General features: G+C 37.3%; 1 protein-coding gene across 1 annotated transcript in view; it reads left to right on the plus strand.

Annotated features, from left to right (window-relative positions):
* MICU2 (mitochondrial calcium uptake 2) overlaps positions 1–23,500 on the plus strand; it is a 149,638-nt gene that overhangs the window by 113,019 nt on the left and 13,119 nt on the right. The window contains exons 5-8 of the mRNA XM_086739521.1: positions 884–931; positions 5,510–5,592; positions 10,848–10,910; positions 19,440–19,537. Of these exons, the coding sequence (XP_086595647.1) occupies positions 884–931; positions 5,510–5,592; positions 10,848–10,910; positions 19,440–19,537 (292 nt within the window). The remainder of the gene's footprint in view (positions 1–883; positions 932–5,509; positions 5,593–10,847; positions 10,911–19,439; positions 19,538–23,500) is intronic.

A 23,500-nucleotide genomic window follows, 5' to 3' on the forward strand; every position in this document is an offset into this window, starting at 1 on the left:
TGTTTGAACTTCATTATTTTAAGCAGCTTCAGCATTATACAATGTTTAGCTCACAAATTAAAAGTAGCTCAGTTATTTTGAAAAGTGATTTATAAAAAAGCCCTTTACATTTTTTCTTCAAACATTATGGTGAGGCAGATGGTTCAGATTCTGTTGTTTAACCACATCGTTATGCGCTCTCTATCTTTAGCTCATACCCTCTATTTTGACTCTATCACATCTTTGCGTTTGTTCAGGCTTTTCACTTAAGGCGGTAATTCAAAGGAAAACGCTGGAATTTTCCTTCAGAAGGGGGGAAATACTTTCACCTTGTAGAAAGGACATGTTCCTATTTAAAAAAAAAAAAAAAAAAAAGCCTCCTCTTGGCACCCCGCCCAGCAGTGCTATCAGCACAATCTAGCAGCCTGGCAGCTTTGCGTGTTGCCATGTTCCCCTTGAGTGAGAATTAGAGGGAAGCTGTTCTCCGCCTTCGCAAGCCTGCCAAAGGATGGAGGACTTTGATCCTTCGGGGTAACGTTAGAATAGTTCTCCTCCCAGGTACTAAATGTGACAAAGTGCCTTTAATTTATTTGCCTTTTATATAAACATTGAATGTTTTCAGTGAAAATCCAAAGATTTAATGTAGGCCTTTTATTAATACCAAATAAACCTTACTTTCTTGATTAGACATGAACATTGATGAGTCTCTGGATAGGGAATTTTAGCTTCAGAGCACTAAAAACAGAAGTAAAAACTTTATTAAATAATAATGTGGCTTACTTTAATAGCCTATTTAATATGATGTTAAACTACATATTTTATATTTATAAGATTTGATCTTTCAGGTCTTGTTGTAAGTATTTTTTTTTCTTTTATAAGTAGTTTTTTAACTCTTTTATTTCAGGGTTGATATCTTATGCAGAGTACTTATTTTTGCTGACAATCCTTACAAGTAAGTATTATATATTTAAAACACATATTTGTAACTAACAGCTACTAACAGCTTTCCAGGAACTTTCCCTGATATTTTTTAACTTCTAAATTTCTACATTATAATAAATCGTAAGGAACTATTCTATGTAGAGTGATAAGGCCTTAATATAAGTGGCTATAACTTTAATTAATTGCAACTTACTTCCATAGTGTCATCATTGGTCCATAGCAGTACTGCAAAAATCGTGGTAATCCCTGCACCATGGGATCAGTAAAGTTTTTCAAAAGAGTTTGAGAGAGAGGAGACATTGGTTACAGGACCACGTAATAAGGGGAAGAATAGTAGTGGGGGAAGATGAGTAATTTGTCTTCTGGATAGTAGCTTTAGTTATTTTGGACCACAAGATGTTAACATTATAGATCATGCACTGGTTTAAAAGCTGTTGTGGTGTCTGAAATGTTGTTGCCTGTTATTCATGTGTTCAGATATGCAGTGGGTTATATACATAAGCAGCAGACTTCTGCAGTATCTTTTTGTTTGGCTGTTTAATCCTTTTTTTTTTTCTTCTCTATTCCTTTTGACTTTATTTCCTCCAAGTGTTTGCATGCATTTCTGCCCCCTCCTTTGCCTTCTTCCTTTTTCTCTATTGGAGCCTTTTTAAAAAACATTTTTGTCTGGTACTTGCTTTATTTGCAAACAGCAGGTAATATCTGATTGTATGTGGAAGTAATCTTGGATTTTCAGGGTTTCCTCACCCATACTTACTCTGCCATGCTTGCCACCTACCTGGGTTCTAATGAAGCGTGGGTCATGCTGGAAAATGCCAAAGTCTGGGATAATATCTGTGCAATGAGCTTTACACAGCAAGACCCATAGTCTAGTAGTGAGGTAATCCACATGCATGTCCATGTAATAGTCCACATGCAATCTTTTTTGCCTGGCTTACACAGGCCTAGCATTTTAAGCAAGGGACAAAACCAGGCATACTAGATCTCATGGTATCAGTGGATGGGGAAAGGAGAGAAAGAAAGCAGTTGTTCGTGTCCCAATGGGCTGTAGGTGCTTGAGCCTCATCCATGGCTGCACGGTCCATGGCATGGGCTTAAACAAATTGACAAGTTTTCCTTTCTCTAGAAATCTACTCTCACAGTGTAGAAAGAGCAAGTAGTGTTGGTCTCCAGAGTCCAGTCTTCACAGACAATGACTGTTGGTAATGTCTCTTGCACAGCTTAGAATCATAGAATAGTTTGGGTTGGAAGGGGCCTTTAAAGGTCATCTAGTCCAACCCCCCTGCAAGGAGCAGGGACATCTCCAATCAGATGAGGTTGCTCAGAGCCCCATCCAACCTGGCCTTGAATGTTGCCAGGGCTGGGGCATCCACCACCTCTCTGGGCAACCTCTTCCAGTGTCCCATCACCCTCATTGTGAAAAATTTCTTCCTAATATCTAATCTAAATCTACCTCCTTCTATTTTAAAACCATTACCCTTATAGAATGATAGAATAGTTAGGTAGGCTTTTTACAACTTAGTTTCTCAGCAGAATTGGATCCGTTCCTACTAGGAACTTCAACTAGTACACAATATTACATAGTATATATAAATTAATATAGCCTATTTACCATACAAATATACTGGTTTACTAGTAGCGATTGTGCAGTGCTGCACCTAACTTGAACATGAGTTACACCATATGTTCACGTGCTTTTTAAAATCAGAAATAATCTAACAGTCTAGCCCAGTTAGGAAGCTGATTTAAAAAGATTTGTTGTATTTATTGCAACTCAGAGAGGAATTCTTTTTAAAAAAAAGCACAATGACATTATAACTTCAGAAGAATAATTAAAAGTTGCACAAATAGGTGCCAAATATTCTATTTCTTTAAAAATCTGTGGCAGCTGAAAGTAAATTCATGCTGATTTATTGGCCGAGAGGATTAGAAAAATGAAGCGGTATCAGAGCAAGTTGTTTCACTTCTCCAGACAATCAAGTAACATTATTTTTTCACAGAATTTATATAGGAATGTGTTGAACTGCAAAAACAAAGGCACCTTTTGATGCAGGATAAAAATGCAGTGCTAATGCGCTGCTTTGGTTACACGGAGGGTTATCATACCGATCAGTCTGAAAGCAAATGTCAACAAGTGTTAGTGCCTCTGTCTTTGCCTAACAGGTATCCCATGCCCGTCAGCCCTCAGTTACATCTCTCTCTCACTAGTGAGAATTAATGTGAGATTTCTTAAAGCAGCTATTAATATTTAAATGACTCACCAACAGAGCAATAGGGAAACAGGAAAAGAGCCGCCGGGTTTCCAGCGTCCTGATTCTGGGGCACTGCTGACCAAACCATGCTGCCTGTCTTACAAAAGCGCTATCTGTAACAACACCGAACTTGAAAATGTAATTTGGCAGCAGACAAAGGCTTTATGTTGCCCCCTGTGATCCCCTTTTCTCTTTTCTGTGTGCCTTCTGTCATCGTTATTTTTTCTTCTTCCAGTGCTATACTGAATTTCATTTCTAGCAATTGGTTAATGGTGTTTCTGGTAAAGCCCTGCCTGGTGAAGGAGCCCAGGAACCGAAATAGTCGCCTTGACTCAAAGCTTTGTTTCAGTTAGCCAGTCAGACAAGTTGACAGCTTGGTCAACATAGGAATGGTTGCAGGGGAAGCACTTAAGTCTAACCTGCACCCACAGCTAAAATGAAGCTCTTCTATTCAGATTTTGGAATTTTGCCTAATTCTAATTAAATACAAATATATCTGAGGTAGACTTTGAACTATGCTTATTTTACGAACACATACCTTTGAGGTTACATCATATCAGATAAGTATGTCATCTCTGAACAGTATAAGGAGCTTTAGGTCCTATATTTTCAGTAACAGCTCTCTTATCTGAAAACTGCAGCACAGATGGTATGAATTACTATTAAATACATCAATTACTTTTATTCTCTAAATATATTATAGGATAGGCTCTTCTTGGTTTTGAACTAGTAACACAAATTTAGCATGTGGCATTTCCATGGAATGGAAGCCATTTTGATTGTTACAACCCGGTTGCTGGGAAGGGGCTCTGCTATGCAGATTGTCATTATATTTATAAAATATCTCTGCATCACAGTGTTGCTCCACAGAGAACGTTAGATGTCTGCTGAAAATGTAGTTATTTCTAAAATGTAAAAATAGTACTTTATTTAACCATCTTGTTGTCGCTTAAAAGGAACGAGATATTTATTTAACATGTTTCCTTTGTAGAAAGATTCTCTTTAAAAAAGCAAGACTTAAAACTTTACAGGATGGAGCTGGAAAAATATATTTCCAAAAGAAAAACTCTAGAAGCATTAGAGGTTTTTTTAGAGATACTGCTTCATGGCCCTTGTGAGTCCAACATTGTTCTTGGAAACTTGAATGTATTCTAGAGACGATAAGTCCGTGGCTTTCATATTAATGCCTGACTTGACTGGGATGTGGAATTAATTCACCTGCTCCAGAAGTTACTGGGATAAGTGCTTGCTACTGCAGTGAAGGGTAACTACATTTCAGCGGCATGCTGCTCCTGTGTGGGCTTGCTAATGAGCAAGGCCACCTCCTGTAAGCAAAGTAAGATCAGGAAATTGTGGGAAGGAGCTCAAAACACACTGTGTTTTAATAGCGCCTGCAAGACTCAGAACTCATTACGTTTTTTGTGTTGAAAAGAAACATCCACTCGGTGAAGGAAATGCAGGGTAAAATTGTATAAAATTCCTGAAAAAAATCAGTTTGATGGCCGTCGTACAAAACATGCTTTTGTCCAAAAAGGCCAGAGTGGTTTATTACTTCTCAGTAACATTTGAGTATATTGTTTAGGGAGGGAGGAGAAGGAAAGGAAAAAAAAGACCTGGGGCTAACGCAGCAGGAGCAGGAGCCGAGAGAGCTGGCCGCGGTTACAAGATCAGTCTGTTTGCTAGGGGAGACTGCAAATACTGGCATACAGTCATGCATGCAAGAAGTACCTGAGGAGTACACTAGCTCTTTATCACGGTTTGGGAAGAATTACTGGTTTCTGAAGGCATTTTCCAGTCTTCTCACCTGAAAAGGAGCTGTAGTAAACAAGACAGAGCTAGACTTCGGAAGAGACGTGGGATTATGGAGACATGTATAGAGAATATCTAAGACCAGGACAGTAAGACATAAAACATTTTCACAGTCATTGGGATCGGATGAACATTCATGACTGTACTTGGGCACTGCTGGCTTTTCTCACTTTGCCATTGCATTAATTATCCCTTGAAATTACAGATGTTCAAAGACCGCGTAGACATGGCACTTCAGAACATGGTTTAGTAGGCATTGTGGTGTTAGGCTGATGGTTGGACTTGGTGATCTTGGAGGTCTTTTCCAACCTTAAAGGTTCTATGAATCTATGATTCTGTGATTAAAAAGGTGTTTTAAAAGTTTGGTTATATTGGAGGAGGTATGTATGGTTTACTGGAAATATTGTGTATGTGCGTAACAATGGAGAACTGAACCATAGGCAATATTCTTTTTGCATTAAATATTTGAGTACTAGTGTATGAGTATGGGTGTGTTTATAATAAAGTTCTTTCGCAATTTGTTGCAGAACCCCAGACTGGATTTCAGATTGCCTTTAAAATGTTGGATACAGATGGCAATGAACAAGTTGAAAAGAAAGAATTCTTTAAGGTATGTGTATTTATATGCATATTAATTTTAAAGCATTTAAATAGTTCCATGGATTATATTTGCTGAATTTGCTATATTTAATGAAGATTCATTAAAATCTTCAAGCCTATTTTTCAGTCCAATCTATGATCACATACTTACTAAAATACTTTATATTAAAAGAGCATGTACCAAAACATTGCTACAGAAGTACTTCTTATATTTGAATCCACTTTTATAAATGTTAACTTTGATTTGTATCTAAAAATCTATTACTGGAAAGGCAGGAGTTGGTGTACATCCCTTAATCCCATGAGCTAATTTATATAATCAGCTGGAAAAGTCTTTTATTTTCTAAATATTTTGAATAATTTATTAAATTCACCATCCTCTCTTGTTTTTTATTAATTTTATTTGCTGTTGCACAGGTTTTTTACCAGTCCACACTATGTACAGTTCACTTTTTCCCATATTTTATGTAAAATATGGGGAGAAAGGCAGATGCTTAAAATTGAAGAAAATCTTGCTCTGATGTTTTAAGAGTAAGCTTAAGTTTATGGCTTATTCAACTTTTAAGTATTTAACAGGAGACTGTTAACTAAATACTTCTTGTCAAAAGGCAAATGTAAAATTAACAAATGTAGTTTTTAATAGACTCCCTCAGCTTGATTCAGATCCTTTGTTTGTATTGGAGGGGATTAGAGAGACAATTTTATAAGAAGCTGAAATGGCGACTACAATGCAAATTATTTTCTGTCACTAGGGTAAATTTAAAGATGGTCATTTATGCAACAACTCTAGAGAACCATAGAATCTAAACCTTGCGAAGATGCACCTGTTGATAGAGCAATGACCAGAAATTTATTTATGTGCACTTTCATAGCCTTAAACTCAGAATTAATGATATAATAGCTGTTAGCATGTCTTTTGCACTGATAGCCATTTTTTCAGTGAATTGTCTCTTAACAAGGTAACAATTTATGAGTCGTACTTAAATATATTTTTAATTCTTTTTAAACTACTTCTCGACTTAGTAGTTCTATTTGAAAATAATACTTGAAATTAGACCATTTCTCAAGACAGTGTTCCCAGAAACCCCTAACTGAGCCTGCAGGTACCCTGCACTCATTTGTTGCTACATAAATTCTTTTAAACTTGAAGAATTTGCTCTGTTAAAATGTGAATTATTCTGCTGATTAAAAAGAAATAAAATTCTAATTAAAGCCTTTATTTTTAACCTACTAAGCATGGTACTTTCCTAGTGAATTTTTATCAGAGGAGTAGTTTCTTGATCACTGAAATATGTCTGTTATGGCTGTATTGTTCATCTACAAAGTAGTATGTTATAGGGGAAAGTGAGTCCATGAACACAAGCAAACTTATTCAGCCTGTAGTGCCTCTGCACCAAAATGCCATGTTAACAGTACTTCCTTTAAATAGGTACTGTGTCAGTTAAGCAAATAAGGAGATTCTTGCAGAAATGCAGCACAACTCTCTTTGGGAGATGTACAGTATGTTATATATTTAATATTCATTACGCATTTCTGGTAATTCTATTGAATCACACAGTATGAACATCAGAAAGTCATCAAAAGTAGAGGTGAAAGCATACAAGTAATTTAAAATAATTTGATTCCTTTAAAGGCAGTCAAATTAAATGAAAATTATTCTCGTTAGATTGTTACTTTGCATTTCCTTTATGGGCTGTTGATAAATTGATAAATTAATATAGAGTAGTAAAATAAACCCATATAAATTGCAGTGTTAACTCACAAGAATCATTAAAGTCAAAGAAGTCCCACAGGGTGCAAGCTAGTCAAAAGATGAGTTTCCTCACATGACTGTTGACTTAACATTTGTAAGCAGTGACAATTTTAAAGCAAAACTTGATTTTTATAGGTTAGGTTTAAAAATAAAACTTTTGGAATGTAAGAATCTAGAAAAATGTGTGTGAATTAATCTCTGTATACTCTAGTTCTGTATGCATCATAGTTTCTGTATATCTAATAAATCAGTAAGTTGTGTGGCTAATCTGTCACTTGTCTTGTCCCAGGTGGCATCTCAGGAAAACACATCTGAGCTATTCTATTAGTTATTTCCACACTGTGTTTGACAGTAATACTGTATGTAAGGAAAGGGCAGTGAGAGTAGTGAAGAAGCAGTAATCAGGAGGCAGTTACTGTAAGCAGGATGTGATAGGAAAATAAATTTCAGTGCTACTTAGTTCTCTGTCACCTCTACTGATCAGACATCTATGTATGTCTACATTATCATAGAATGATTTGAGTTGGAAGGGTCCTTAAAGATCATCTGGTTCCAACGCCTCTGCCATGGGTGGGAACACCTTGTATTAGACCAGGTCGCTCGAAAGCCCCATCCAGCCTGGCCTTGAACAGTTCCAGGGATGGGGCATCCAGAACTTCTCTGGGCAACCTGTTCCAATCTGTTGATGTAGCCTGTAAATTCTTAGAGTTAAGAACTTTGCCTTTTTGTTTGCAAAATGTCCATCATTCTTTGAATTGTGTGTGTCTCAACTTCCACATGTTACTGGATAAACAGACACAAGATGTGTTATGTGAGTCACTCAGGAAAGGGAGACGGGTGACAAGTAGACTCTACAACCCAAGTCCTTAGCACCTGCAGCATGTGATGGATATAATCTGTTCAGACCTGTATAGATTGGACACTGAAGAGATGTGAGATGCAGGATTTCCCAGTAGATTCAATGCTTTCTGCTAACATAAATTAATGTTCAGGAAAGAAGATCTTGAATGCAATTCCATATTTTAAAGGAGAGATCTTGTCCTCCATCGCATTTCCATTTTTGTGCACATTTTCTTCCTTTCCAGTAGGAGTTAAAAGTCTATCCCTTCCCAGAAACAGACTGTTGTTCTCTCTCCTGCCTACTTCTTTGTATTCAAGCCAGTCTATTTTTAATTTCTGCTTCATTCATGTTTCAGTGGTAAACATTCACAATACAGGAGACATTTCAGTATTAGGGCCCGAAATCACAGCAGTCTGTATTTTGAGGTGGACATCCGCAAGCATTTCTTGCTTTGCCCTGTAGTGCCAGGGTGTAGAAGACGCGGAGGAAATGGCATGTTCACAGATGTTAGTTGCCATCCTTTAATCAGCCCCTGCCAGAGTGCAAAGAATTGTTTCTCAGAGTCATATTATCTGCATCTTTGTGAGGACACAAGATACTCCTGTGAGCTCTGCACTTCCAAGACGTTCATATGAGAATTCATGAGGGGGATTTCCAGACATGTGCACATAATAACCTATCCACATTAATCTGAGACCTCCCATCAAGAACAAGGCTACCAAAGATCCCAAAATCCTCAGTAAGTGGGGAATTTCCCTAACTCTGTCCTGATGAAAGATTTCTAAGTAAAATTAATGACAGTTCAAAACTAGTGGGAATGGAGGTAGGGTAAGTCTGATGGCACATGTAAGAGCTATGTGATTTAGATTTTCTAAATAGAGTGTTTTTATACCCTTGCCCTGGACAGCAGATAGCACAAAAAACTTGCAGAGGTTCATCTAGGGCTGAATGACACTGTCAGCGGCTGTGGTGGTTTGGGACAGAACATCTCTGCAGTCCTGAAACATCCACAAGCACCAACTTCTCTTTTTTAAGTGTCATTTAAAAATAAAATCCAAAAGAAGAAAAATATATATTTTCTCTTGTTTGGAAACTATTTGCAGTTGTATTTCTTGTGTGTGTGCAAAGGATGGATTTTTCAGGTAAGAAAAACTGTAATTTTTCAGTGAGAGTATGGACGAGCAGTTGTGTTTTTATCCATATTGCTATTTTGCCATGAAAAAATTCATAATGCTTTTACTGTACTAGTAAATTGTTTTGTAAATTATCAAAAATAAAAAGAAAAAATTGGAGAAACTTGGAAGAACCAGTACTGTTTAATTGTCTTGTTACAGGATTTATTTTTATAAATTGTACCAAGGCATGCCATTTAAAATAATAATCAAAAGTAACTATCCTGAGAAACTCAAAACAATTAAAAAAAAACAGAAGTAGTTAATTAATCAAAATTTGAAGGCCAAGGGAAGACCTTGGGAAGACATGAACAGTTAGCGTTTTTTTCCTACTTACTACTTATAAGCCCATATTGTTTCTCTGAACAGCATAACAAAAAAAAAAAAGGAAAAAAAAACAAAGCCTAAGACGATACTTGAAAACCCCACAAAATAATGGCTATGCTAATTTGGTCATTGATTTTTTTTTCCCCAGTTTTAATGGGCAGGGTGAGGAATCACTCAGAAATATTTGAGAAGCAAACCAGCAGCTTCGAAAACCCCGAGCTTTAAAAGCATCTTTCCTAAAGTCTTATAATCCAGAGCGCTCGGTGTAAGTCCGTATCTGTACCTGAAACGTAATAAGTCCCTTGTTCTTTCATTTTTGCTGTCCTTTTGAGGATTCATGCAAATGTCTGTGAAAGGTAGGTATATCATGTGCTATGTTAAATCACTCAGTTCTTGTGCCAGTGTTGACCTCCCAAGCCAACGCACAGTCAAAGAAACCCTGCAGCTGAGATGTACTTGAGGTGCTGCAAATTAATGCACTTTCTATATTACCCTAAAGCTCTACTTGGGACAGTGGAAGTTATGTTTTTAAATGTGAGTCATTTCAGTACTTCTAAAAATCTTCTTAGCTAACACATTGAAGGTTCATTTATTTGTGGGCTGGAGGGGAAACTCAAACCACATTCTGCTTAATGCCAGTTCTGAAAATATACTTGCTTATTTAATTAAGTTATTCTTTGGTGTTAGTTGTACAGTACCTCATTTGAACAAGTACATTTTCCATGTCTAGAAGATCATGTCTGTATCAGAACTGTGTAAAGCTGTATAGAAGGGCAGCATGAAAATCACAGGATAATTTTTATTTCCTGAATGACCCTTTATGTTATACCCCTGAGTTTCTAAATCTTATGGAGTGAATGCTAAGCTTCTAGTGCAAGAAAATCTCCTCTAAAAATAGAGTAAGGCCTGGGCTGCAAGAGGTAGATTCATGTGCTCTGCTTGGCTATATTAACCACAGTAGATAAGACATTCCTGGGAAAAAACGTGTGTCTGAATGGTAAAATATCTTTAAAGTATGGAAATATTTTGTCATGACTAGGGAACCTTGCAGAAACATAATGACTTTATAATTAAGAAAAGGTGAAAGTAATGCGAGTTTCTGAAAAAGCAGACTCTTGTAAGACCAAATTTGTAATTTTCATGTGGTTTTTTTTATGTTTTAACAAATACAGCTACAGAGAATCATTGGGAAGGAAGATGATTTGAAGACAGCTGGAGACGAAACAGTATTTCGGGTATGAATTAGAGATCCATTTTTCTTTACAAAAGCATTGTCATATTTCTCGTGAACTCCTATTTTTTTCAGGATTTTTAGATAAGTACATAAGCATCAATATTAGTGCTTAAATTAAAGTGCATGATTTGTCAACTACTTTCTAACTGGGGAAGAAAAATGCTTGTTATTTCTGAATCTTCTGATGAAATATATGCAATTACTGCATTTTATTACTGTGTGGTCACTCTGTTATTTGATTTCTGTAAACCTGTGTTTCAAAGCAGCTCTCTTTTTTTTTTATGAAAAACTCAGAAACACTGTCACCATATGAGAAAAGATTACTTCCAAATATAAACCTTAAACTAGCCAAGACCTTTAACTAACTAAACTAACTCAACTTTAACTAACTAACACCTTAAACTTACCTTGAGTGCTGCTGCTGCAGTGATATTGGCTTGTTCTGAGTTGGCTTGAAATTTATTTGCTGTCACTGAGGTGACAAAGGCAAGGATTACTTTAGTTAGGTCCTTTTCCAGACCAAAAGAAACAATCTTAGAGTACAATCTTCCAGCTGGATTAGAAGTTTCACTGGATTGCAGCCTATTAGCAAATGGCAAATACAGCTTATCAATTAAAGGAGCAGGTAAATTCCTGCTCTCATCTGGCTGTTTTCCCCTGAATCCTGCCAGTGTAACCTACCTTCTTCCCCGGGTGGAGTCTTCGCTCACTACCATCTCTTCTTCAGTCTCTGGTTAGCACAGAGATGAGATATTCTGTAGCCTGGATAAGTTTGAATGAAACTGAAAACAGAGAGGGGGAAGTCCTGAGCATACTGAAAACACCTCAGAAGAAGCTGATGAACTAGGGCGAAGGAGAGGGAGAGTATAGATGGATTATCTCCAACTATCACTATGAGGTGCTGCTTGGATCAGCAGCACTACTTCTGTTGTGTGCTTAGATTGGATAGTGTAACTGAAGGATAGTTTTCTCCCCACAAACTTACTTTCAGCTGTAAACTGAAAATGGGTAATTAGGCATGGGGCAGCAACTGCCCATGTTGGAAGCATTCAATAAGAAATTTATACAGAGCTCTGCTTTATAAACCTGTCATGCATCAGCAGTTTCTACGAAGCATTGGTCCAGCTCATGTTCTTTACTTTTTCACCTGCCTGGGGGAAAAAATGGAAGTGACAGTATTGCTAACACCTTTAATATTTACTAGCCATAAACAAAAACTGTCTTCTGATGCATAAAGATTTTGCTCCCTCAATATGCATCCAGGGTTCAGTTAAAAATTGTTTGACTGACTAACAACCATCTCCTTTCTTGAATCTTTTCATCAGTCACCAGATTAAAATAGCTAGGATTAATAGGGTTGTCTGCTTCTCTAAACCAGTTTCAATTGGGACTTAACTGCCATGACAGTGAAAGAAAAAGGATCTTTATTCTGCGTGAATGCACAGCTGTGGTATAAAATTTCCAGAGAAACTTTGATACAGTTGGACAGATTTAGTTATAAACACATAAGCTTATTGGGAGCTAATTAAATACCTGAGCCTGAATGTCTCTATTTTGTTTTTTGTCTTGGTTCAAACTTTGTCTTCAGAATTCTCCATTGAGAAAAATCTGAAGTTACTGTAACCAGAAAATGTTATTTAATATGATTTCTTAGCATATTATAAATGGAATTATAGTCTGTTCAGAAGAAGAATTAAATAGCTTTGGGGAGTACAACAGTCTTGAAATTCTTCTGGTCTCTATATTTCTACTTGGCAAAGTCCAAATTACCAGTTTTCTTCTAATTTTTATTTTCTTTCCTGTCTCTGTCTCTCACAAAATAAGTTTATTATAAGCAGTGAATCTGACTATAGAATGTAGTCAATGGATATGTTTTTACCCCTTATTTTTAATAATTATGGCAGTCATAGTATTCCTTTCAAGCAAAGCAGATAAAGCATAAAAATATGTTTTTTAAATTGGCTGGTTTTTTCAAAGTAGTCCCAGTTTCTGATACTAGATGGAAAATGTCACTGACTTATGAAAATAGGGTATAAACGGTAGTCTGCAACTTTATTTAACCACCAAGTATATCCAGGTATGTTCCCTGTCCAGGGGGTAGACAGAGGTCCCAGTCATTCATTTACTGTATGGAGATACCACTTAATACTCATTGACATACTATATTAGGAAAAGAAAAAGCAGTTCATTTTTGTGCTCCCAGGGTGCTTGTATTCTCTGCCACTTTTACTGAGAATTTGACTTACACATCTGAAATTCAAAATTCCACCACTTAGTAGTGGCCCTTGAATAAGATTGCAGTTGACTTTGTTATCCAGATAAATATATTTCAGTTGAGGGATTTTTTTTTTTCAATGTTATGTTTGATGCTGAAGGAAAAGCCAAAAAATGTGCCCAGCCATAACCAGCCCAGTCTTTTGGGAAGTTCCTTGCTGGCTTTTGCAGAGCGGTCAGTCTGATTTACTCATAGCATGTGCACAGTGAAGGAGAGATGCAGGCACACTTACAAGACTGGAAACTTGGTTCTTTCTAACTAGACTGGAGAAAATGGTGCAGACGTCAGCAGAGGCAGTGACCATCTCACCTGACCCGTAGGCCAAAGGAAATGCTGCACCTGGCTTCCTACACAACTGTTTTGCTTCACGTAAGACATCCAGCTGAGCATTTGACGCTGTTTGGCAGAAGAAGAGAGAGACTCCTTGTCTGGAAGTGGTGTAGAGAGTTATAGGAAAGTGCATGAGCTAGAAGTTTGATCTGTTTTGAAAAAGGTATTCCTCGACAAGCAGCACTAGTTGCTTTTGTATTAATGCCCAGAGTTCCTTAAAAGGATACTCTAATAGTGATACCTGCATTAGAGTTCTGGTAGTGAAAACAATGGTCATGGTTGCAGGTATCTACTGCACAGCCCAGTCATCTAGATCAGGGACTTTGCTCTTGGGCCCTTCAATTTAGATTAATGAGTTATCGAGTAGTTTCAGTACCTCTAAATTAATGTGCTTTGTGTAATGGCTAAACTTAGAAGTTAATTTTAGCTATTGTTAGGAAAGGAATTACAATGTTCTATATTTGTTCTTAATAGGGAATTCATGTTGGGAAATAATATGTGCATTGTCTCATTTCCAGCTGAGTGAACATATGCTTCTGGATTCCATAACGAACACTTTTTCATACAAAGTATCTCATTTACATGGTTTTTTACATTTAACTAGTACTTGGGGACACAGCTATTAATCTCTTTTAAACAAAACTTTTGAACTAGAATTCAGTCTGACTGTAAGCGGTGTACTTTTAGACCCACACATGGATATTGTCCTGTTGATTGTGTATCCATTGTTTTAACCTGTCTACTTTTCTTTCTTCATTATTCATTCACACATTTATCACCATTTAGCTGGTCAGTTTTACACCTGGACCTTCAGACGTTGCAGCATTGTGATGCACTGCCTCAGCCACAGAGACTGTGTGGGCCATCATAACCTCCCCATCTGCTCCCTAGAATTTCTAATTAATTTGAAGTTTTCTACCCATAGCTTCAAAGTCTGTAAAGCCCTGGGCCCAGAATGACTAAAGACTGCCTAAACTGAAGGGAAGAAGATGGTGGTTGACAGTTATGCTCTTCTAGTGCAGTAATACTCTGTAACAGAGGTGCTGCATTATGTGCACAGCACACTGAATTTTGCAAGAATCTGGTCCAAGACTAAAAGGAATATCCCTCCGCAAAAGAGTGTGTCATTAGTCTTGTCACCGCTCAGTTCATATGGAATGCAATTTTTTTTCTTGGCCTGTCTTCTCCAACATAAATGTCTATGTTTTGTATCAGCCGATTAACATTGAATTCTGTTGAAAAGCTTTTAGATCCCTTAAACCAAGGAGTATTGCACTGTTCCTGCATGCTTTAAAGGAAGCTCTCCAGGCAGGTAAATCCCATAAAGTACTGGGTCAAATGGCATCGAAATACTAAACCGGGTCATTGTTTACCCCATGGACAAGGAAGTTATTTTATATTACCACATGATCTGATGACATTATAACCTCAAAAGAGACAAAGAAACATGCTTTCTGACATCTTTCTAGGTACCTATTTTGCTAGTACATTGAATGTGGCTCGGATAGCAAGTCTCTCCCCCGAGGAATTAATCTGGAAGCCTGTTGTGGTCACAGTAGCACTGCTTTCCACTGCACAGATGTGTGAGGCAAGGCTACCCCTTGTCTCTACTACTTAACCTAGTCTGAAGCGCTTTAAAATATATAGCTAGAGAAGCCAGATAGCAGTGTGGGCTTCTGACACGCCAGGGAAAATACACAGTTTGGCTTTGCACTAGCAGCTCTAGTCCTTTATTCAAAACAGTAATAATCTGGTCATAATCTCTGAAGTCTGCCTAGTGCATTTGCTTATAAAATTAATTGGAATAAACTGAAAATGGTGCACATAAGTATGCTCACTTGGCATTTTGTTATAACTGAAACTTGGGTTGCAGCGCACTGGTCAGGCAGCCTCAGTCTTCGCAGCGCAACAGTGCCATTCCCTGACTGCTTGACACAGCAGGATTTGTTCCCTCTCAGCCTGCTGGCAACAAGGCTAGTTTCAATCTGTTCCTATTTTTTTTTCATAAAGTATCTCCTACAATGTCTGCTCCCAGAGTAGCTTTAGCCCACTTGTCTGGAAACCATTTTTATTCTGTACTTGATTGTAAACTGATGCGGAACCATGAGTAACACACTGAAAGCTGGGGACATCCATGAAGTTACGTCTTCTTCCTTGCTGAAGGCGCTAACAGTACAACATAGCAATTGCATGGCATTAGTTGTTAAAAAACAACTAATCCCCAGGTAGTGGGAATGCTGGATGTGGTTAAATGCTGCGTATAAGCTGTTTATTGCTTAGAACATGCTCCACTGGATTTCTTCTCAAATCTTGTCTGTTATACCCTCTGTAGAAAAATAGTGCAAATGTGCACAGTTTACCCTGTCTGCATCAGAATCAATGTATTCTTGAATCCTACCTCTTAAGAAAGTGCCTTGCAAAACATTACAAACTTTAGTATGGATTTACATTATTAAAGCTGATTCATCATAAAATGATATATTGTTCATTCTGACGTCCACTTGAGGCTGTCTGGGCTTTGACAAAAAATACTGCTTCTGGATTTCTGGATCTCCTGGCCTCACTAGCTTGCCTGTTCACAGTTCTTTTGACTAGCTGTATCTGGCAGGATTAATTTCATAACGGATACATCTTTTAAACCTTCTTCCCAGAACTCAGCTGTAGGATGTGTCCCAACATCTTGGAGACTTTCAAAATGGCAGAAAGGTTGGTGGCCTTGAGCAGTGTTTGAGGCTAGGCTGCTTAGATTGAAGTCTACATTGCTTCCAGGGATAGGAGCCTGGCATGATGAATTGACTAACCTAGCAGCTGCAAAACAAAGAACATGTCAGAGAAGTGGACTCAGAAAAATTTGCAAAGATTTTAGTCTTACCTTTGGAAAGACTTGGAACATCACCAGCAGACAGAAACTAAGATACTGTTCTCCTTGACCCTCCTGTCTTTTCTGCCCCTATTCTTCATGTATTCACTCTCCTTCCGTCTTGAAAAAACATCAATCCAAAGTATGTATTATTTTTACAATTTCTATTGAAACAAGACATTGCACAGCAAATACCATCTCCCAGGAAGCAAGTAAGAGAAAAAGGAACATATTACAGATTTTAATCATGATGAAGGCTTTCCAGTCATGCCTCAAGCAAATTCTGCCATGAAGGGTGGTAAGAATCTAGAGACAGTAAGTCTATTAACATTTCAGATGAGTTTTGAAAATCAGTTAGGCCCTTTATTCTGAAAATCCTGTCTCATTGTATGGTAAGTTTCTTCTCGGTGCTACTTGTTGCTACTTGCTGCAGTATCGGGTCCTAAATGTCAAAAGCTCAGTGGGGAGCTACAGGATTAGGTAGGTCTGTGCCCATGACTCAGTGTTTGCAGCATGAGGCTTCTATGTTAACAGTCTGTGTAATGTAATAAGGAAATAAATATTGTGTTATCTGATCTTGCTTAAAAAGGAATAATTGCATAATTCAGCAGCGCATGGTGCTTTTGAAGAGTGTATAAGGTGTTAACATTACTCTAGGAACATAAGCTTATGTTTGTTCATTAGTTCTTATAGACTTGTGTGGTGTCAGAGCTAATCTTTGGGATTCTTTGTGTGAACTGGTGGTCCCAGGAACATATCTGAGCTCCTCAGTTGTGATACGTGTCCCTGCCCCATCCTGTGCTTGTATCAAGATGAGGCTCAGAACATCACCATCCCTTTTCCACTCTGTGCCTCAGCTTTCTGTAAAGCCCACAGCCCAAAAGGGTGCTGTGTTCCACCCTCACCAGGCTGAAGCCACCAGGTACAGCAGAATACAAACTTTCACTCAATTTAGATAGTAGCTCTGTGACTCAAAGCTGCCAGTCTGGTCCTTTTTACAGCTCCAGGATTAGGTTACCGTTTCATTCTCATTGCTGAGAGAGACATTCCAAACATAAGTTATTCTTTTACCTAAGCTCAGGAGGGTGAGGTGTTGGAAATATTAATAGAGCTCTCATTATCTTCTAACAAAGATTTGTCATGTCAGTACTAATTTATACAGTTCAGCAGCAAAAGCTCCTAATGATTCTGTGGACAAAAAGGAATTATGTACTAACATGTACTTTAATTTAATAGCATTAACTCTAGGAAAAGCAATTTTTTGACATTTTACCCTTAAGCTGTAGTCTCTGTGGTCTGCTATTGCGTATTCTGTTTTAAAGAAGTGTTCTGTTTTGTAGTTTTAAAATACATTTCACTCTCACTAACATAGCGTTTGGACATCTGCCAGTTCCACTTTGGAATTTCAACTGATAAAGAGGGTAACCAACAAGTAGGTGCATATTTGTTATAAATCCAGGGATAGGCTTTGTCATCTTAGATAAGATGAGATAAGTATTGTTTGTACATCTTCTCGCTTATAACTAGAGAAACATGAATAGAAGAAAAAAAAATTTTTCTCATGCAGACTTATTTTTTAAAAGGTTATTTTAAACCTTGTTTTTCAGTTTGTTTTCAATACAACACTGATTTTAATATGGAGTAATTAAATTGGAAGCCTTAAATTGCATAATAATAAGTTCAATTTTAAGAATTACATCAGCAAATTTATTTCAGGCATTTTTCAAGTTTCCTTTAAATTCATAAGCCAAGAACACAAAAAGCAGATTAGAATCTTGCTGCAGTGAGAAATATGTGGATTCTACTCTGTTTCTTCTTAGAAAACTTTGCATTCTGACATAAATAGTTTGAGTTTGAATTTCAAGTAAGCATACATGAATGTTTAACTTTTGACTTTCAAAAAAAGCATATACTGATGTTTATGCATCAGTCCTCACAGTAATCTGAAGAGTTTAAACTTTAGAAGGATGGATCTTGTCGTTATTTAAATGTTCTTTGCCTGCAGTTAAATGATGAAAGTTCAGTAAGTAAAGTTTGCATATGGCTTGAAAAGTTATTTTCCTACGTTCACTCATACATACCTCCTATCACTGGCATTTAGTGAGTTGTAGCTTGCAGCAGAAATGAGGAATGTTACCTCCTTAACTATAAAATAACTGTGTCACATATGCAGTAAGCATGAAACACACAGTGGACTAATGGGAATTGTTATTGATGATGCTGAAAGCTAAATAACCATTAGTATTAAATCTTATTAATAGATTCTTGTCTGTCATCTTACCTCTTCAAATAGATAAAAGACACAGAGGCTATTTAGATGTCATAAGAATAGTTTGTTGAAATCCCTCCAGACTTACCGGAAAAAAAAAAAAAACCTCTCTTCATGTTGCTTTGTGTTTTGTTGCATTCAAAGAAATGCCAGTATGCTAGTGCTGAAAGAAGAATACAGCAGAAATACAGTATTATGTGTGGTTTTAGGCTTTTTAAAGGTGCTGTTGAGTTATAATAATGTGCATCTTTTTTTGCAGAAATCTCTTCATCAGATTTAAAAAATGTATAGAAAAGTCACTAACATTGAAAATTTGCAAGAAGACCATATTATAATAGAGCACTGTGAATGTTTGTATTTTTCTAGTTTCATTTCTTAGACTATCATTAATGTTTTTACATGGCTGTAGCTGATATTTCTAATTTGACTAAAAACTTTTTTACAAAGATGTTAACTTTATTTAAAGCCTCTACTCACCTAAGCATAAAGATTTTTCAAGATTTAACTAGGAACCTTCTCGGTTCCAATAATAAAATACACTGAAGGTGATTGTAAATTGTACTCCTCTGTCATACAAAATATTTAGAAGCAGAACATACATAATGCAATGTTACCAATTGATGTGGAAGAATTATTCAGCTCTGAGATACTGTGTGATAGGGTTGGGAACAGTAATTAAATTGCAAGTATCTCTTGTGAAATTCTAGTTCAAATAAATATTTCCAGATTTGTGGTGAATAGATATTAATAATCATACAATGCATAATAATTAATCGTACAGTTTTTTGTTTTATAGGGAGCAGAACTGGAAAGCTGTGGTGTTAATACCATGTTGCTGGTACATTTCTTTGGAAAAGAAGGAAAGGGAAAACTTCGCTATTCTGAGTTTTTCAGGTATTTTTTCAGCTAGGCAAGCCTAATAGCAACCAGTCCTGCTCCTACACCCTCTACTTTGCACTGGCATTAATCTGACCCCACCCTAAGCTGATTCAGAAAGTTAAGCAGGCAATGAAGCATGAGATTATTCATGATTTTTCATTATTAAATTTCTAATTTATCTCCTGGGGTCTGCTGTCTGCAGGAGGAGTTGAGCACCATGATAACTCCAAAGCAGCAATGGGCCCAAAAGTCATGAGGGATGAAACTACCATTCTTGGCAGCTGTGTGATGGCATTCCCTAAGACAATATGATTCATGAGTATTTTTCTTGATTAAATCGCCAAAAAAGTGACTGCTAATCAATTAAAAAAACTTTGCTGACCTGAGACACTCCCCTCCCCATTACAGCAGTCATGGTAGGTAGGCTACAGGCAACTTCTCTGCTTGCTTCAAATTCCAGCTTCTGTTGAAACTTTACCTGTGCCTTTTGCTTTACCCTTTGAATTACTGTTGTGATGAGACTATGCAGATACTTCGTGGCACTTACGTCAGAACTGAGATTTGAGCCAGATGGTAAAGGCCACATCAGACTGAAACTGCAATGGAATACCAAGTGGCTATTACTCCCGGAAACATAGTCCTGTATACCCATCTGTTTCACTCTAAGCTTTGCAAAATGAGAAGTTAACAGAAAGTCATAAGACTGGTGTAGGAATTGTTCAGTTTATAGGTCATGTACGTGTCAGAAAGATGGTGTAATCCTTGTCTACATCGGAGTATGAAGTTCTGCTGTGGTTGCTTTCAACTTGAAAACCCAATGGGGTATCAGCTGTTAGTGTTTTAATTGGATGAGATTCTTTCTTCCAATGTTTATTTCAATCAGTAATGATGACTGCCCTCTACACAGCATCACAATTTAACTGGTTAAAACTCCGTTACTGGGAAGTTCAACTTCTACTGTTTATATGAACTCCAGACACATCTTGCTATGTGCACTTGGGCCCAGTATCCAAATGCACAGTCTTTCTTTGAGATAAATGGAAGTTAAGTGCCTAAATACCTGTGTGAATCTTGACACACCTCTTGTAGCACAACATCAAGAGAATATTATCTATATCAATATTACCTTTCTACAAAAATAGTCAGTCGCTTACAGACTGCAAAAATAAATTGGGATGGTATGTTTTACTTCAGTTTATGTCCAGAAGCAGAGAATCTGTGTCAGCCCTCTTAAAAATGAATGTTGTTGCAGTCAATAGAGGCTTGGGGAAAGCCGGAGTAGAAAAGGAAGAGTGGCAATTTTTCTAAAACTAAGAAGTGTTCGGCTCCACTGGCTCTGGCACAGACAGGTCTTCAAATAAACAACCTTTCTGTTTTGAAGACCTCAACTCAAAAGGAATCTAAGTGAGTAAAGTAAGTTTAAGATGCCTCCAGCTCCCTTTTCTATAAATACCATAGATCCTCTCAGTGAAACAAAAGGCAGAGAGCACCAGTAAAAGGTTGTCTTTGCATATAGAGTGTAAACTGAAAAGCCTCAGGTTTTAGATAAAATCCTACATTGACCCAGTGAGGCATGACATTGATGAAACTATGTACCTAGTACATTCAGAACCCGTAGGTTAAAGACCTTTGCCTACCACACAGATAGAGGCCTGTAATCAAAATCAAACTCCCACATCTTGCTCTTAAAATTTGTGGGATAAGTGTAAGGTTTAATGCAGGTAATTTTTCAACAGTGGCAGTTATGTTTCATCGAGCTGGAATGTGCCTCTTTATCACTGCGTAGACACTCCATCTCAGTTGCAACATGACAGTGAAGTTTGTTTAACAGGCAGAAAGGTGAATAAAAGGATCACTGTCTTTTTAACCTGTGTGAAGATATCACCTTTCACATAATTTTATTTGCAAGTAAATCAAGCACATCATCTCTGGGTTCCTATTGTTCAGAGAAAATGTGATTTCTATCTGATGGCCTCTCATAACATTTTACCTTACGCGGGAAGCTATTGTTGGCTGTTTGATCAAAGTGCCACGCTGTTTTTACAAGAGATGACTGATGAGCTGTACAGACATAGATCATTGTCAAAAGCAGAAAATAATGATGGTAAATGCTTTTATCATTTTCCAGGTTCTTGCCTAGAAAGCTTTTCCATTGATCAGTGTAGTACCTAGTAGAAAGTAGAGGTGATTAGGTTTGATTAGAACACACTAAAACTTGTCACATTAGTTAAATACACAGATACTGCTGTGCTGTAGAGTCCTTGGAACTTAAAAAAAAAAAAAAAAAAAAAAAAAGACAGGAATGCTTTCTTTGTGAAATTTCACTGTACTTGCATGGGAATTCAGAAAGCTGAGACTAGTATTCTCACCTCGTTACTTACATATATTTTCCTCATGCTTCCTCCTTTTCAGTTTGGCTGACATTAAAAAAATCCTTTTGTAAGTGTGCAACCATCTGTATCTACATGTACACCAATGATGTCTGACCCTTTCAGCCCACAGTCCAAACATTTAAAAAATATCAGACTGCCACAGTCAATATATCAGGGCAATTAATTTGCCCTGTTCTTCTTTCTTGGCATTCAGATGGCACAAAGGAAATGGAAACTGTCTACATCTCTTCAGCCAGTGTGGAGCTGATGTAAGCCAGCTCTTGTGTCTCCCTTCCTACTGCCCCAAATGCAGGAGGCACACTGGTTGTAGGGTGGGAAAATGGTTAAACGTTGTGTGCTCCATCTGTCTCAAGCTGGTGTGTAGTTCTTGGGAAATCATAGGTAGGTGATACATACAAGGACAATCCTCAGGCTATTTTTTACTGGACGTGAGGAATGAGACCATGAAACAGAATATCAGATCACTTTTCAACCTTTCTTGGGCTGCTGGGAGCATGGAAGTACACAGGTAACCTTCTCACAGGTGTTTTGTGACACTAGGCAAGCTCTTTTCTCATGGTCCTCCAGAACATAGTCAAAACGGTGACCAAAGCTGCTTCTTTTCATTCTCTGCTGAGCAGCAGTTGTCGGACTCCAGCTTCATTCTGTAGCTTCTCCTGGGACTGCTTAGAAGTAGTGGAAGCAACCCAGGACGCACACCATCCTATGTCTTTCCCATAGTAACAAGGTGGTTTCAGAGGTCTTAAGATAGGGCTCAAGGAACATGTGTTCGGCTCCAGACTGCTACATGATTTCTTGCCAGTTGTATTGTCCTTAACATAAGGACAATATGATAATTATTATTAATAATTCACAATTTCAAAAGCGACAGCTTTCCCTGTCAAAAGTTTAAAAATTTAGACCTAAATTATTCCAAACTATGTTTATGTGCATCACTGGTAAAGGTGTTGCCTCCTAGCCAAATGCAACTGGAATCATTATTCTATTGTATCAGTTTAAGAAAACATAAAACAATATGCAGCAAGCCTAAAATCGTGTAACAAAGAAGGGTAGCTGTAATACAAGAAGCTGTAACCAAGTGAGACTTTATTCTCAGACGACCTCAACAAGTTTCTGTTTCAGATTACTACAACTCAGTTTTACAGCTCAACAACAATGTCATGTTCTAATACCAGAACCCATCTTAGAGAATGTCAGGTTTCAAACATGAACTCAGAAATTCTCTGGGATTCCAAACTTTTTATTCTTCTGCATGGGTTTCCCTTCTTTTTTGAGACTTAAATAATTTTTGTTCTTTTCCTTCAAAAAAAAAAAATGTTTCACTTGTACTTTCATTTTCAGCTATATTGTATGTACTAGTTTTTATTCTGAGTAGAAAGCTATTTAGTTTTCTAGGTATAGCAAATATTTCTTCTTGACAGCCACTGTTTTTTTTCCCTGAAAAAAAGCCCTTTACTGTTCTTGTTTAAGTATGTCTAATCCCAAATAAAAGAGGAGATAGTAATTCACTCCCTAAACAGTTTACAACTGCTATGATTTTTTTCTGTAATCTGTCCCCAAGCAAGCTTAAATCTCTCACAATCTC

This window comes from Chlamydotis macqueenii, chromosome 1 (assembly GCF_036417535.1).
Source record: "Chlamydotis macqueenii isolate bChlMac1 chromosome 1, bChlMac1.mat, whole genome shotgun sequence".
In the NCBI taxonomy this organism is placed as follows: Eukaryota; Metazoa; Chordata; class Aves; order Otidiformes; family Otididae; genus Chlamydotis; species Chlamydotis macqueenii.